At 34.0% G+C, this 17,129-nt stretch overlaps 1 protein-coding gene across 1 annotated transcript in view; it reads left to right on the top strand.

Moving 5' to 3' along the window:
* LOC136038242 (chitinase-3-like protein 1) overlaps positions 1-17,129 on the top strand; it is a 38,273-nt gene that overhangs the window by 12,011 nt on the left and 9,133 nt on the right. Inside the window, exons 5-8 of the mRNA XM_065721350.1 lie at positions 5,200-5,327; positions 7,020-7,143; positions 11,681-11,992; positions 16,750-16,905. Coding sequence (XP_065577422.1) covers positions 5,200-5,327; positions 7,020-7,143; positions 11,681-11,992; positions 16,750-16,905 — 720 coding nt within the window. The remainder of the gene's footprint in view (positions 1-5,199; positions 5,328-7,019; positions 7,144-11,680; positions 11,993-16,749; positions 16,906-17,129) is intronic.

A 17,129-nucleotide genomic window follows, 5' to 3' on the forward strand; every position in this document is an offset into this window, starting at 1 on the left:
TCTAGATAAAATTAAAGCCGATAATACTATTTGAAATGGTTCATAATTTTGATAATAACTAAAGCGTTGTTATACGAATGCTAAACTTGAATTTAATACTGGTGTTGAGGAAGATAGCTTCAATCTCATTAAAGAGCACACCGGGTCGAACAGTTTATAGTGATAAACTGCACACAAAGAAGAAAGAAGGACACTTGGCAATAGAAACCAGAGCTTTAAAAAACGGTGTTCTCGGTACAATAAATGTATTTACATAATCTACAACTTATGCTGATCTTCAATTTGAAAATTCATAGGTTTTAAATTTGCCCATTAAAAGCGATTAGCATACAAAAATGCAGATAAATTTAGAAAAAAAAGGTTAAATTCAGCCAAAACAATGTACAGCCTTGATTAAAATTACACATTCAAAATTAATAAGTATGAGATCTCTATAGCCACTATATAAAAAAAACTAGAGATTTTTGTTCGCGAGAAGGGCCGTCACTTTTTCGTAAAGGGCAAAAGAAGGGCAAGTCGGTGTTTTTTATAGCAATCTATCAAACTAGCAGTCGTATATTATCAAAAGAGGGCATAAATCAAACAAAAACTTATGGGTCTATTGCCCTTTTTAAGCAACAAAAGAAACAGAGTGCCAATTTTTGTTAATTTGCAAAAAAAAATTGATTTTTCTTACCCGCTTGTCTCTCTTGTATTTGACGAGCCATGCAGCATAGTTTCTAATAAAATAATTTCCCTTCTAGTCGCAGAAAAAATGGTCTATTTTAGAATACTTCCTTTTAATGTAAAAAAAGTGAGTCATTTTCCTTGAAGAATCATAATTTGAAAGTTAAACTTAAATGGATAGAATTAGTCTTTACATGGGGTAGTAGCACCCATTAATAATGAGGGAAATCATTGGTGTGATACTAAAAACAAGCAAAGAATAAATAAAAAAGCTTATTTCAATTGAAGTTAAAGCGTGAGATTAAAACACAAAAACAGATAGAAATTAGAGACTGCTCCACTTAACCCTCCTCCCTCTTAACAAAACAATTTTAATTTCTTCTTCAAGGCTTCAAGAACAAACGTTCTAACAAAAGGGCAATTGTACTAGGATAAGTAGTATTTTCGTCATGCCTCAAGAACAAAAGTATTCTAGATCAATCTTTGGAAAGGCATTTGGTACGTTAAAAGCTTGAAATTAAAAATTGCCTGTGTTTGTTACGCTCAAAAATTCTTCCCATAAAATACTCGTAGAACTTCAGCGTGAAGAGCAGGGCCTTTGACGAGGGCAACTATCTATAAAGGATTAGCTGAAAAAACTTTTCTGCAAAATAAGTATTTTAAAGAAACGTAAAAAAATCCATTAAACAAAAAATAAGCAAACATAGAATCAAATAATCTACCTAGCTTGAAATCACCACAAATCAGCATCGATTAATAAATTAAACCGAAAACGAACAGAAATTACAATAAATATCCAATTCAAACTCGAAACGAGCAGAAAGTAACATGAGTAGGGCTCAAAACCCCCTATGTCTTCCCAAGGCCAGAACATAACTTGCCCTTTACTGAAAAATACAAATGAATTTGCATTGTCAGTTTAATGTACATATGATTATATTTATTCCTTTAAATGCTAAAAATATTTGATTTATTAAAGTTATAAAAGTGAAAACATTTAAAATTTGTATTTTTAAAACTGTTCATGGTGTTCGAACAGGTGTTTGTATTTTTGAAACTGTTCGTTTCCCTTCCTCAATGTCTGGCTCTTTACGCTAAAGTTTGACTCTTTCTCACAACTCCACTTTTAAAACAATAAAAAACTTTAGCATAAGGAGCCATGCATTGAGGAGGGGACAACCCCTTTTCATACACAGAATAATTTCTGTTCGCTTTAGATTTTAATGTCGCTCCTTACTTGCAGTTAAAAAAAAACTTTTTTAAAATTTAATTTCTTAACGTTTTTGAATTAATGCATGTTTTAATTTTGGCTTACCGCACATGAATAATTAAAACGAAATTTACATATTAATTTTTTTGCTAAATGGCTTTCTCATAGTTTTGATTGGACGGTTTAGATGAAAAAGACCGGGTGAGGAAGGAGGCCTAGTTGCCCTCCAATTTTTAATTACTTAAAAGTGCAACTAGATTTCTTTTACGAATGTGTATGCTAGTAATAAGCATACGTACCTTACGATTTAACTCAGGTAACGAACTTCTATATTTGTGTATTTTCATTACATATATTAGGGGTTTCACCCCCTACTCAATATATGAGCAATACCTTGCTCATTACATTAGAGCTTGAATTTTGTCCCAAATCCTTAAGAATGACCGCTGAATCACAAATGCCGTAGAATAAATAGTTTAAATTACTAAAAATGCTTTAGCGTAAAGAGCAAATAAATGGAGAAGACGAACCCCCTTATATACGCAATATGTTATGTTGGTTTTAAGCTTTAATGCTACTCATTACCTCCAGTTGAAAAAATTTATATATTTTCTCATTTTTTTTAAAATAATGCTAGAAAATCCTCCCTTCATAGAAATTCTCTTCCATCATGATAAATCCGTCCATGGAAAGATACTCCCGCGTAACCCCCCCCCCCCCCTCCGACTCGCTCCTACCCCAACGTGAAAAAGTCCCCCTGAAAACGTCTGTACACTTCATAATAACCATTGCTATACGTAAACAATGGTCAAAGTTTGTACCTTGCAACCCCTCCCAAGCGGACTATGGGGGATTAAATCGTCCTCAAAGAAATATTTAATAGGTTTTCGACTACGCTGAATAGACTACGCTGTAATCAAACTACATATACTATAATTAAATATATTTTAATCATAATTAATACATTTTGCAGATCAGTTTTTGCTTTTATATATATTGTAATCAAAGTTTTGCGTTCTTAGAGTTCCAGGTTCTGCTAGAAACAGTTGCTCTTTGCTTAAATTTTATGCAAACGAACTGCTTGATCCAAGACTCTCTTACATGATTAATAATATGATTAGTCCTGGTTGGACTTCGTTGAAGCAATGATGCTAGGGCTTTTTTAATAGTTCTGAGAAATATTTATAGTTTTAAAGTTTGCATTTTAATGTAAGCCACATATATATATATATATATATATATATATATATATATATATATATATATATATATATATATATATATATATATATATATATATATATATATATATATATATATATATATACATATATCGATCGCTTGCTTAATTGCATCTTTCAAACAGTTCGTGGTAACGAACTGCAGTAAGGAGTTCGGCTCATTAGTAACCGAAACTCTAAGAAATTGAATTTTAATACCAATAGTTACATCTAAAGAATTGCATTTTAATGCTGATTTTAAATATATAAGTTTCATCAAGTTTAGTTTTACCCATCAAAAGCTAAGAGCCTGAAAATAATTTGTCTTATTTTAGAAAATAGGGGGAAAGACCCCTTAAAATTCATACAATTTTAACGTAGGTCACACCATCACATTCAGCGTATCAGAGAACCCCAATGTAGAATTTTTAAGCTCCTATCTACAAAAATGTGGATATTCACATTTTTTGCCAGAAAACTGATCACGGGTGCGTGTTTATTTGTTTGTTTGTTGTTTTTTTTCTTTTTCCCATGGGTGATCGTGTCGAGTCAATAATCCTAGAATGTTACAAGAGGGCTCATTCTAACGGGAATTAAAAGTTCTATTGCCTTTTTTAAGTGACCAGAAAATTGGAGGGCGACTAGGCCCCTCTATTATGGAGGAATTTGTCATGGGGGAAGAGACTTTCAATGAAGGGGGCACAGGATTTTCTATCATTATTAAAAAAACAATGAACAATAAATGTGAGAAGTTTTTCCAACTGAAAATAAGGAGCAGAATTAAAACTTAAAACAAACAGAAATTATTACGCATATGAGGGGCTCACCTCCACGTACTACCTCGCTCTTTACGCTAAAGTATCTATAAGTAGTTTCAACTATTTATTCTACAGCCTTTGTGATTCAGGGGCCGTCCTTAAGGAATTGGGAGAAAATTTAAGCTTTAGTGTAAAGATTGAGGTATTGAGGAGGGTATGAATCCCCTCATATACGTAATAAAACATACGAATATAGAAGTGCGTTACGTAAATTAATTCGTAAGTTACGTATATTTTTTTACCAATGAAAACGTTCGTAAAAAATTATAAGTTCTAGTTGCCTTTTTAAGTAATCAAAAAATTAGAGGGCAACTAGGCCTTCTCCCCCGTTCCTTTTTTCTCAAAATCTTCCGATTAAAACTAGGAGAAAGCCATTTTAGCCCAAAATAATTGATATCAAAATGTCATTTTAATTATTTATGTGAGGAGAGCTAAAAATCAAAACATGTGTAGCAATTCAAAAACGTTCAGAAATCAAATAAAAAAATAATTTTTTTAACTGAAAGTAAGGAGCGACATTAAAACTTAAAACGAATAGAAATTACTCCGTATATGAAATAGGCTTTTCCTCCTCAAAACACCGCTAAAGTTTTTTAGTGTTTTAAAAAGTAGAGTTAAGAGAAAGAGTCAAACTTTAGCATAAAGAGCAGGGTGTTGAGGAGGAAAAGCCTATTTCATATACGGAGTAATTTCTGTTCGTTTTAACTTTTAATGTCGCTCCTTACTTTCAGCTAAAAAAAACCTGTTTTTTTTTATTTAATTACAAAAGGCTTCGCAATAATTTGAATGATTGAGTCCTCATCTTTTTCTGTATGCCGCTGCAAAAAGTTCGACACCGGATTCACAAAAATAGAATCTATCATTGCTTAATTACCATGGAGCCAGCTCTCACTTCACAATCGAAAACCATAGTTCAAGCCACTATTATTCTTATTCCAAAATGATATAAATCTTAACATAAAAACCTACTAAATTAAAAATATCCGTGCAATATCTTAAATATGTAGGTCATTAAGTATATATAGGGATGATACGTTACTATAATCCCTATTGCGAATTTTTTTTGTTTCTTCACATAAAACTTACTGAATTAATAATGTCCATGCAATATCCAATTTAGATGTTGACACTCTGAATTGTAACTCTGAATATATATATATATATATATATATATATATATATATATATATATATATATATATATATATATATATATATATATATATATATATATATATATATATATATATATATATATTTATATTTACATATTTCTTATTTGTAGGAGAATTTTATCGAACTACTTCGTGAATTGAAGGCAGCTTTGTCACCACATGGACTACTTTTAACTTGTGCTGTATCTCCGGGTGAGCAAGTTATTGATGAAGCTTATGACATACCAATTGTAGCTGAGTAAGTCTATGCTCTTTGTTTTTTGTTTTTTTTTTCTTGCTACTTGGTCTGTAAGTTTGGTGGTATATTGAAATGTCTAACTTAGTAGTAATAGTAGTACGTGCAATATTTGCGTTGAAGCCAGCGGTGAATGCACAGTTTCTACTTTGGGGTTGCTTCATATAGGTATCAGATCCTCAAAAGATAGAGAGAGAGTTAGAGATAAAGATTGAGGGAGAGAGTGAGAGAGAGAGTTCGGGTCTTGAAATAGAGGGTAGAAGATTGAGAGACAGAGAAAGCGAGAGTGATATTAGAAATTCGTTGTAAATAAGATTAAAACTTTTTGCACACCTTCTCAACTGGCTATGAAACGTCTTAGCAAATATTGTTTTATGTGAAAATGAAAATTGGTTTTTTAAGTGGTGAAAATACTACTACTACTACTTCTACTACTACTAATAACTCACTGCAGCACCAAGCCGCCTGAGGCCAACACAGCTACGCACGCTCCTTCTCCAACCTAATCTATTTAAAGCCTCCCTCTTTACACCCTCCCAGGAAGTTCCCATTTCCTTTAAATCTTTATTTATGACATCCTCCCAACCCAGACAAGGACGACCTGCTTTCCATGTAGCCCCAGACGGTTGGCCAAAAAGGACAATCTTCGGTAATCTGTCATCCTTCATCCGTAGAACGTGGCCTAGCCATCTCAACCTTTCTTTCATTATAGCCCCAGGAAGAGGGATTGAACCACACTTTTCGTACAACCTACTGTTTGAAATACGGTCAGTCAGCCGGGTACCCAGAACAATCCGTAGGCAATTTCTCTGGAAAACATCTAGTAAATTTTCATCTGCTTTTCGGAGTACCCATGCTTCAGAGTCATATTTGACCACTGTCATCACTGTAGCTTTCAATATTCTAATCTTGGTTTGTAGACTTATCTTTCTATTCTTCCAATTTTTTTTTAATTGTGAAAAAACACCCTGAGCCTTAGCTATTCTACTTTTAACATCTTCACTGCTCCCACCATCTTTACTAATAATACTACCAAGGTAACTGAAGCTCCCAACCTGATCAATCTTTTCGTTACCTAATGTCACCTGTTCATCTTCACTTATTCCTAGCCTTAGTGACTTAGTCTTCTTCGTATTAATTTTCAAGCCTATTCTAGCACCCTGAACTCGTAAAACCTCTAAAAATTCATTCATTTTGCTCACACTTTCATCTAATATGCTTAAATCATCAGCATAATCTGAGTCCAGGAGCGTTCTTCCTCCCCATTTGATTCCATGGTCTCCAATTGCCTTTCCTGTGCTCCTTAAGACGAAGTCCATCAAAATGATCCATATAAAGGGGGATAGAACACAACCCTGCTTAACTCCTGATTTAATACAAAACCAGTTGCTAACCTCATTTCCTACCTTAACCGCAGCAGTATTATTATCGTACATAGCGCAAATCACTTTAATGTATTTTTCTTGTATACCATATAACGATAAGACCTTTGTTAACGCTCTTCTATCAACAGAATCGAAAGCTTGCTCATAATCGATAAAACTGAGGACCAAAGGTGTTTGACAACGAAGGGACTTCTCAATTATTAACCTAAGAGTGAAAACATGGTCGACACATCCTCTACCTTTTCTAAAACCGCATTGTTCTTCCCTTAAAACTTTGTCTACAGCATCTCTCAGTCTATTTTTGTTTTAGGCTGCTAGACTATATCAACCTCATGGCTTATGACTATCATGGCGCTTGGGAGCAATTTACTGGGCATAATGCACCGCTGTATCCCCACCCGCTTGATGATGGAAACGTAACTAACTTCAATGTGGTAAATTTATTATATTATCAGCATTAACCAATCATAACGGAATATATTATAATGGTAATAAATGTAACATAAATGAAAGAAAACCCGAAAATGGAAAGAACGAACTAAAAACTTCCATAAAAAACGTTCAGGGTTCAGTTGAAAAGGTATGTATTATTTATAAACGAAATTTTAGGGACCATGTATCTTTTTTGGAAATTTGATTTGGACAATATTAAAATGAACATCCCAAAGAAAAATAAAGAGAGATTTTGTTGAAACGTATAACAAAAAGGAATAAAGTCACATAATAAGTCAAACTTACATCAGATAGAAGCTGATACTATTGAACAAACGGCACATGAAACAAGCAGAAATTAAAATGAATAATCGCATCAAATTAAAAATATGTAGCCGATAAATAAACACACCCTAAAAGAGACAGAAGGTAAAGAAAACATTTTTTTTTATTAACTTTATTATAATCAAGTCAAACATAATGCGACCAGACGTTACCACAAGTAAAAGTAATGCTACCACTCGCTTTAGTTCTCTAAAGGTTGGTTCTCTAAATCCTGTAATATGAAGTTGCCAGAAATAATAGTACTATAGTAACACTTTGATTTTTACTAAGCTAATGGTAGCATCTGGGCTGTGATTGGCTAGTTAAAATTTAAATATTAGTAAAAGCAAAAAAAAAAAAAAAAATTAAATAAAAAAGCTTTGCACCAAAGTCTTTGTCTTATAGAAAATGATAGTTACTAGCTATATATTCTAACTCTCTTTTTTCTAGCTATATCAATATCTATCTGGCTATCTATACCTAGATAATTCAAAGATATATGTTCCTACAACCAGTACCTTAATTAAACTCAAAAGTGGATTGTTTTTAAGTTAACATTAAATTACTATAGACAGAAAGATTTAATCTGCTCGTTTGAATTGGTCAAGTGGAAACTTACATAATATTCATGCATTAGGAGATTTGGAAAAATGCCAAATAATAATAAAAAAAACGTGTTGAAAAATAAATTAAATGTTTAGGACCAGAAAGCATAGCAAGATGTAGTTTTCTCATGAAGGGCAGGTTTGTCTTGGGAATCAACAGATTGTTAATATTTGAATTTTTACGGGCAAAAACCGTCGACCAAATTTAATTGTTGAATTTTGCGTATTTATTTTTGCAGTTCAGTGTGGCAGCACTGACAAAAATATACTGCTGCTTTAGAGAAGTCCATAATTCGAACCAGCCAAAAATATTTTTTTTTTTGGAAAATCGTAGTTTTCCAGGATAAATAAATCTAAAATGGATCCAGGGGATGAAAAATGTTTTATTTTGATGTCGTTGGTACTTCAATGAATGACATACTTAATCTTAATTAATTAGCCCATAATTTATGGATATTTCACTTCAATGATTGTATTTTAGATTTTTTGTAGCTTAGAGGTACAGGATTGTACCATTGAATTTGTTTATGTGTTATCGTGAATGTCCAAGAATTGGGGAATTTAGACATTCACCGGTGAATGCCAGAAATAACTTTTTTTTCTCCTTGGAAGTAATCAGCATTGCCAGGCAACTTTTTCAATTTAATTCGAGATTTGGTGATAATAGGTCAAGCTGGTTTAGGTTTGGCTAGGAGAGGTTGGGTTAGGTCTGGTTGGGGTTTTAACCCATTTCTGGTGTTTGTAACCAAATTTAACTTAATCTAATCCAACCTAACCTAAAGTAACATAATGTAACCTAACTTAACTTTAACTTTTACGATCATAGCTTGTATAAGATAAGAAAGCTGACTCGCAAAGCCAATTGAATCCAAGCAGAGAAAAATGAATTTTAGTTATTCACTGGCGAATTTAAACATTAACCAGATTTCGGACATTCACGGTAACAAATACACGCCAAAGGGTACGAAATAACAGAATATAAAATTATTGTACCAGAAATCTATGTTCAGGTTTTTATTTATAGAATTATAAAAACCAAAACGAGTAAATTCGAAGAAACTTCCGTAAAATTAGCAAAAGTTCGAGATTTTACGCATAAAATCCCTTTCCTCCATATGTGTCTGATGGCGAACAAACCTTTTACTTAAGCAATATGGGAAACTTTAGTTCAGTTTACTACAGAACAAGCATTACGTAGTGTCATCATTCTGATATTTCAGCTATTTATATATTTTACCTTCCTTCATTTTCCACTTATTTTCATGTCATATACACATTTTTTGCAACTATGGTTTAGAATTGGCTGGTTTTTTTTTTAAGAATTTTTGTGAAAAAGTCATTTGCATTTTAGCCTCTCATTTTATTGCTTAAACATGATGTTGTACCAAAAATATATTAACGAAATACACTCACCCGAGTTGATTTGCATTGATTTATTTGTTCTATCACAGTGTTAGGAAAACCTAAATAGCCATTGTTACACGGAAGAGACCTAAAACAGCTTTGAATGTCAACCCCTTTGCCAATGAGCATTAAAATATTTAGGAACAAACTATTTATAAGATCTGAGAAAAGTGGTTCCACAGCCTCAAAGACCAGTGACGGGTGATATAATGCATTAGACCATATTTGGACATTAGGAAATTAGGGGGTCTAATAATTTGTAGACCCCCTTATAATAATTATATAATTTGGACATTAGGGGGGGGGGGTGTGTGTGTAAAGTATAGCCGGTCTGCATGCAAAATGTGTTAGCATTCTAACTTCATGTTGTCCAATCCTTGTCCAAATACCCACGCCGTCCACATACCCCCTCCCCCCTAATGTGCAAATATATAGTCCGAGAGATGATTTAATCTGTTCCTTTAAATTGGTTAAGTGGAAATGTACATATTCTTGTATTAATAAGAACTTGAGTGTGTTCTGAATGACCAACAAGTACCCATTCTTAAAAAATCATTTTCTTATTCATATTGTTTTCCATGCTTTTACTAGTTTTTATAACTTTCTTGACAAAATTGAGATACCTGAGATTAGAGAGTTTTGGGATGGCGCGAGATATGCTGCACCACTTAATTCTATCGGTTAATCATTACAATTGACCTGGATAGAAACTATTGCGATTTTCTTTCATCCCAGATCTTATAAATGAAAGCTGATGGCTGCAATCACAGGTCAAACAATGAAACTTTGTCTAGTGACAATTTTTTTTTTCTTTTTTTTTACAATGACAGATAAAAGAATGATACTTTGCCCGAAAAAAGAAAAACAAAGTAAACAGTCCTTTGTAATAACATGTTTATAAATGGCCAAAAACATTGTAGTTGTATTGCAAACTGTCTAGACAGCTTAAATTTTTTGTTAGCTCATTTTTTTTTAGCCCAGCTGTCTTAGCTTTTTTCTTAGCTGTCTTAGCTAAATGGGCTCACTCGCCGAACACTCCAGGCAGACTAGCCCTTTTAGGCTTTGGACGCTCATTCCCCTTGCAATACCAGTCAACTTGTTGGTTAACTAACAATAAATTAACCTGCAATCGGCTCTAGTGACCACAATTGTGTTATGTTTTCGGTACTGGTTTCCGCTAGGCCAAGTAATATGAAAAAAAGATCTTATACAGATTATGATAAAATCAGAGAACACTTGTCTGAAGTTGATTGGCAATCTTTGATTGTTAGTGATAATGTGGATGATTCATGGTTCAATTTTCAGTCATGCTTGCTTGCAGTTGAGAAGCAATTTACTTCCATAACATACACAGAAAAAACCAAAACATTGCCATTTCTCACTAAAGAGGTAAGAGAAGGCATTAAGAGTAAGAATAAGGCATGTAAGAAATACAAGAAATCAAAACGGGAGAATCATCTTGCTGATTTCAAGAAATGCCGTAACAAGATGAGAAATCTCACGCGTAAAATCATAAGTGATTATGAAGTAAATACAGCCCTTAGTGCAAAAACAAACCCTAAAAAGTTTTGAAAGTATGTTTCCAGCTTAAATCCTAATAGACGTAGAATATGCCAGCATATACGTTCTGATACTACTGTGCTTGATTCCCCCACAGACATCGCAAATTGTTTAATTGCCGTATTTGCCATTAATTTCTCTCATTCAGTTTTAGTATCGCCTCCTCCCCCTTTCCCAAAAAGATTATGATTGATGCGGATGATATTCTCAAGCGCCTGAATAAGTTGGATCCGGGCTATGCCAGATTTGTGTCTCACTCAATCGGACTCTCCGTCTTGGCTTTTTCTACAATTAGCCATGGCTTCTTGATTTTAATTCAATTTTTATACAATCCTTATAAGGGAGTTATGCTAGATTTGCCTCTTACTCAACCGGACAATCTGTCTTGGCTTTTTCTATAATTAGCCATGGCTTGATGCCCAAAACTACAGGGAATTTTTAATTCAATTTTTTTTATATAAAAAGTCCTTTGCTTTTGAATCAATGTCTGAATCAACCCCCAAGTCTAGAATGCAGAAAGGGTTGAACCTAGGTTAGGTCTTTAATAATAGAATGATTTTTAGAGCAGCGAGAGATTTTTGCACTAGGACCCCATCTACTGCATAAAAATCAATGATTACTAAAACCTGAAATTATTTTCTTTCAGAACTATTCACTGAACTACTGGATAAGCAATGGTGCACCACCTTCGAAAATTAACCTAGGCCTACCATTCTATGGTCGAGGTTTTATGCTCGACGATCCTTTGGAAAATGGGCCTTATGCTCCAGCCAGTAAACCTATTGTGCCAGGGCCATATTCAAGAACTGAAGGGTTTTGGGGATACAATGAAATTTGTATTAACCAAACTTTTGGAACTGGCTGGACAGTGGTTAGAAATGAGTACTACCAGGCTCCTTACGCTTTTAAAGACGAATATTGGATTGGCTATGATGATTATGACTCACTTACAGAAAAGGTACTCTATTAAAATTTTAATTTTAAAGTAAAATAGAGATGATAATTGAAACATTGAAACAGCATTTTTTTTTTTACAATGTCTCTTCTTTGTTTCGATTAAATAAAAAAAAACAAGTTTTTTGAAATGAAAGTAAGGAGCGACATTAGAACTTAAAACGAACAGAAATTACTCCGTATGTGAAAGGGGAGTAAAAAAAAACCCAATTTTCAAGCGTCACAAGCCGATGTGACCAAATTAGTTTCAAATTTGCTTCCTGCCAAGGGGTCCATCTTCCAAAGAAGCATATTAGTGTCATTTCAAAGCCGACTGGAGAGACAAGATTTAAGGTTCCGTTTTTACCACCCTTTACTCTTTTGGTCTGGAATGATAACAAACTTAAATTGCCCTTACCCCTCTATCCTAAATGAAACAATCCCAAAATTTGTAGCTCTATACCCCCTCCTCCTTGTCACTCGATTTCATGCTAAGCTCACCGAAAGTCCAGCCTGTGGCCCATGTCACGTCGATATAAAAGTCTATGCATCTGACCATTATCCGATTTTGAATACTTTTCAATTCACCCGTGTACTACCTGACAATCCTCCTAGTGCAAGGAAGTGATTGTCAAGACTGACTGGAATAAAATCGATGCGTGTGCTTAACATGCAGTATTATACGGGATTCCTGCCAAGATTAAAAGATTCCTGCCAAGATTCCTGCCAAGATACGGGATTCCTTTCCAATTATTTCAGCAGAATGCACTGATTCCAGAAGAAGAAGAAAAAAAAATATGTCTTGAACATATATTGCACGAAAATTTCACGTGAAATTTTCACGTGAAAGCGGAGACAAACGTGTGCGGAGACAGCTGCTGTACCTAGTCGGGAAGTTAGAGTCAGTGCGGAAGTCCCAAAGTGGTCTCAAAATCCTGCTCTTGGTGACGCATGTCCAAGTACAAAATTCTGGAATCAGCTTTGGATTGAGTGTGATCGTCCAAAATTTGATATCTTAAATAAAGTTCGCTTATTTGTTAAGCATAAGTTTGCCAAAGCCCTATCTAAGCATAAATGTGAAGTGATCGATCAGCAAAGTAAATTAGTTAATAATGATCCAAATCTAATGTGAAGATTTCTTAAGCGTAGGAGGAATTGTGGTGTTTCCGAAGCCACGGTCTCAGAGACGGAGTGGATGTCCCATTTTACTTCTGATTTTTCCCATCCTGATAAACAACTTGAAGAAAAATTCAATAAAGAACTAGATAAAGGTCTAAAGTTACCTGGCTGTAATGTTGGCTACGTAATAACCACCAAAACTGTCGCCATCCATAAGCTAAAAAAAAAGATCAATCGCGTCGTCTTGGTGGTCTCTGTGGTTTACACCTTACATATAGAAGTGACTATCTTTGGTGTCATCTTGAACTTTTGTTTCAGATTATTTTTAATATTGGTCCCGTACCTGATATTTTTTGTACCGGTATTATTATTCCTGTGTATAAAAAAGGAGAAAATCTTGGCAGATTGCGTGTCTTACCGTGCTATAACTGCCCACCTGTTCTGTGTAAGCCAATGGAAATGCTCGTTATTGATGATATTTCAAGTATATGTCTTAATCTTGATAACGAGATTGGTTTTAAAAAAGGTATCGGTCACGAGCACATCCATTATATTCTAGTGAATATGCTAATAGAAGCTGATGCGTTAAATGAGTGTATTTTCCTGGCAGACCATCATATCCGTATGGGATTCGACTCCGGAATACATACCCAGATATTACTTGCAGCACACAAAAACGTGGCGTGGACTGGTCGATTATTTTGCCTTTTCATAATATGTATAGTAAACTTTCTATCCGACTTAAAGTGCCTTCTAGAAGTGGACAAAATTATTCTGCGCAACTCAGTCCCAGTGAGGAAGGGGATCCGACAGGGTGCTATTTTGTCACCACTGTTGTATAATGATAGTGTCATTGAGAGCCAGAATTCAGTAACAATGAATTTTATTTTTCGGGGAATGGATCTCTCACTGTGAAATGATGTGGATGATATTTTAAACACGAACCGTTGCCTTTCTAGAATTGAAAAAAATTTCGATATACAAATATATATATAATATAACATATACATCGATATATATAATATATCGATATATATAATATTATATATATTATATATGTATTATATTATATATATATATTATATTATATATTAATATTATATATTATAATATTATATATTATATATACGATATATATATATATAATATATATTATATATATATCGATATATATAATATATTATATATATATATATATATATAATATACATCGATATATCAAAAGATCAGTCTCACATTTAATACTAACAAAAGTGATATTGTTGCGTTTTGCAGAAAAGGAGCGAATTTATGGGACCGTGTTGTCAAGTTTGGTGATGAAAGTGTTGTTTTATTCAATTCTATTGTTTATTTAAGAATGCCTGTTGGGTCGAGTAGGGTTTTTTCCCGTTCCCTACAGATAAATCATTTTGGAGAAAAGGCGAAAAAAGCTTATGGTGTTCTATCACCAACAAAAAAAATTATAACCGACAGATTCGAGCCCGCTTATACAATGCTTTGGTTCCATCATTTTCTAGCTATATCTCATTTTGGACTATCTTTTCCGAAAGTGACAAAAACAGCTGTGCTCAAATTATTATAAATATGCAAAATTTCTGTTCAACTTAAGACCGTGGACAAGGACTGCGTCGGTGTCGCGTCTGTTCGGTGTTGCAGATCCCATTGCAGCTCTTATTAGGCATCAGACGGAATTTTTAAAGTCAACTGGGTCCTGTAGCCTTGTCACCGTGATTCATCCTTAAGTGTCTTTGTGTATTTTTGTAGTACCTGAATTTCTGTTCTTTTTTGTTTATTTATTTACTCCATTTGTGGTCTTGTAAAGTTTTTCGACTTGACTTGACTTTATTAAACAAGAAACTATATACATGCATAAATCTTATACAAAGGAGACAGGGAGGCAACTTGTTTTGTCTTCTTTAACAATAGAGAGAGAGAGAAAAAATAAGAAGGAATTACACCTCAATAGCTCACACGGAGTACATAAAAAAGAGAGAAAGAGAGAGAGAGAGAGAAGAAGTGGAAAAAAATCAAAAAAAAAAAAATCGAAAGGGCAATAAATTTATCTATCTATCTATTACAGTTGATTTGAAAGCTTGGATGCATTTAGAATGTTTTATTTTCTCAGTTTCGCGTATCGTATTAAACTCAGAGGAAACTCGGAGTTTCCTCTGCAGAAACAAACGTAGATGGGAGGCTGGTTACCTCCTTATTACTTTTGTTACATTAAAAAGGCACTAGAACTTTCAACTTCTAATCAAATGAGCCCCCATTCAAGTTTTTACGACCAGTGTCTTCATACGAATTAAATAAAGAAAAACAAATTTGCTTAAACTGAAAATAAAGAGCAGCATAAGGAGCAGCAAAGTGTTTGCCCCCTCGTTATTACCTCGCTCTTTATGCTAAAGTTTGAATTTTATTCCAACTCTTTAAGAATGACCCCTGAATTACAAAGGCCGCTTAATTAGAATAAATAGCACTTTTGAAAATACTAAAAAAGTTTTAGTGTAAAGAGCAAGGTATTGACGGGGGGGGAGAACCCCCTCATATACGTAATAGTTTCCGTTCATTTCAAGTTTTAATGTTGCTCCTTACTTTCAGTTGAAAAAAACTTGTTTTTTGTTTAATTTCTCATCGTTTTTTAAATAATTCTGGGAAATACGACGCCCCCTTCTTGGAAAATTCCCTTTCCCTATGAAAAACTCCTCCCTGGAAGGATCCTCCCAAATAAAATCCTCCGCCCGAACTTCCCCTCCCCAATCAACAAAACAATCCCTCCTGAAAACGTCTGTTAGCTTTGCAATAGCCTGTACTATACAATGGGCAAAGCTTATAACAATGGGCATGTATATAACAATGGGCAAAGCTTACAACTTGCAGCCCTTTCCCCAAGGACTGTGGAGGACTAAGTCATCCTCAAAGACATTCCTGTTTGACTTTTCGACTAAGCTGAACAAAAGGGCTATCTAAAAATTTCGATCGGGTGACTTGGGGAAAAAGCATCCTAGTTGCATTCTAATTTTTTCGTTACTTAAAAAAGGGATCTAAAACTTTTAATTTCCATTCGAATGAGTCCTTTTTCAATATTTTAGGACCACTGGGTTCGATACGGTCACCCTTGGGGAAATAGACAAACACATTAACACGGATCCTTGATCTTTCTTTGGCAAAAACTATAAAATTCCACATTTTTGCAGATAGGAGCATTTCATTTTAATGCAGAGTTCACTGATACACTAAATCTGATGGTGTAATTTTCATTAAGATTCAATGACTTTTAGGGGGTGTTTTCCCCTTGTCTCAAAAATAAGGCAAATTTTCTCAGGCTCTTAACTTATGATGGGTATAATAAGCTTGATAAAACTTATATAGTTTCAATCAGCATAAAAATCTGATTCTTTTGAGAAATTCATTGATATCGAAATTCCATTTTTATAGTTTCGGTTACTATTGAGCCGAGTTGCTCCTTACTTACAGTTTGTTACCACGAACTGTTTGAAACGGCTGGGGTAAAAAATAATACATTGACCTTGAATGGCCCTTTACTTAGCCAGCACTACAGCGCTTACTCTAAAAACCTTCTTGTTCTGTTTTCTTTTTGCTTACTATAAAATCAAATTGTCTTCTTTAACGATGAATGAAAATAAAATTATCTTTATATTATAGCTTAAGTTGATTAATATGTATGATCTGGCCGGTGCAATGGTTTGGTCTATTGAAACTGATGACTTCCGTCACAAGTGCCATTCCAGGCCATTTCCCCTCCTTCATCATGTTTGGGAAGAACTAAATGGAGAAGTTGTTCCATGTGTAGATTGCAACGTAAGTAAATCCAGGCTAATCCTTTGGCTAATCCAGGCTAAAAATATAAGCTGTTTCCTTATTCTATTTAGGTATTTCATGGTATAAGTTCCAACGACTTGGTTGAAATTGTTCAGACTGGACATATGGGATATGCAAAGTATTGACTAGAATTCGCACAGTTTCCGAGCACAATGGACTAATCTTCCACTCGTTAAAACTGTCCATCATCACTATTAATGCAT

This window comes from Artemia franciscana, chromosome 17 (genome assembly GCF_032884065.1).
Source record: "Artemia franciscana chromosome 17, ASM3288406v1, whole genome shotgun sequence".
In the NCBI taxonomy this organism is placed as follows: domain Eukaryota; kingdom Metazoa; phylum Arthropoda; class Branchiopoda; order Anostraca; family Artemiidae; genus Artemia; species Artemia franciscana.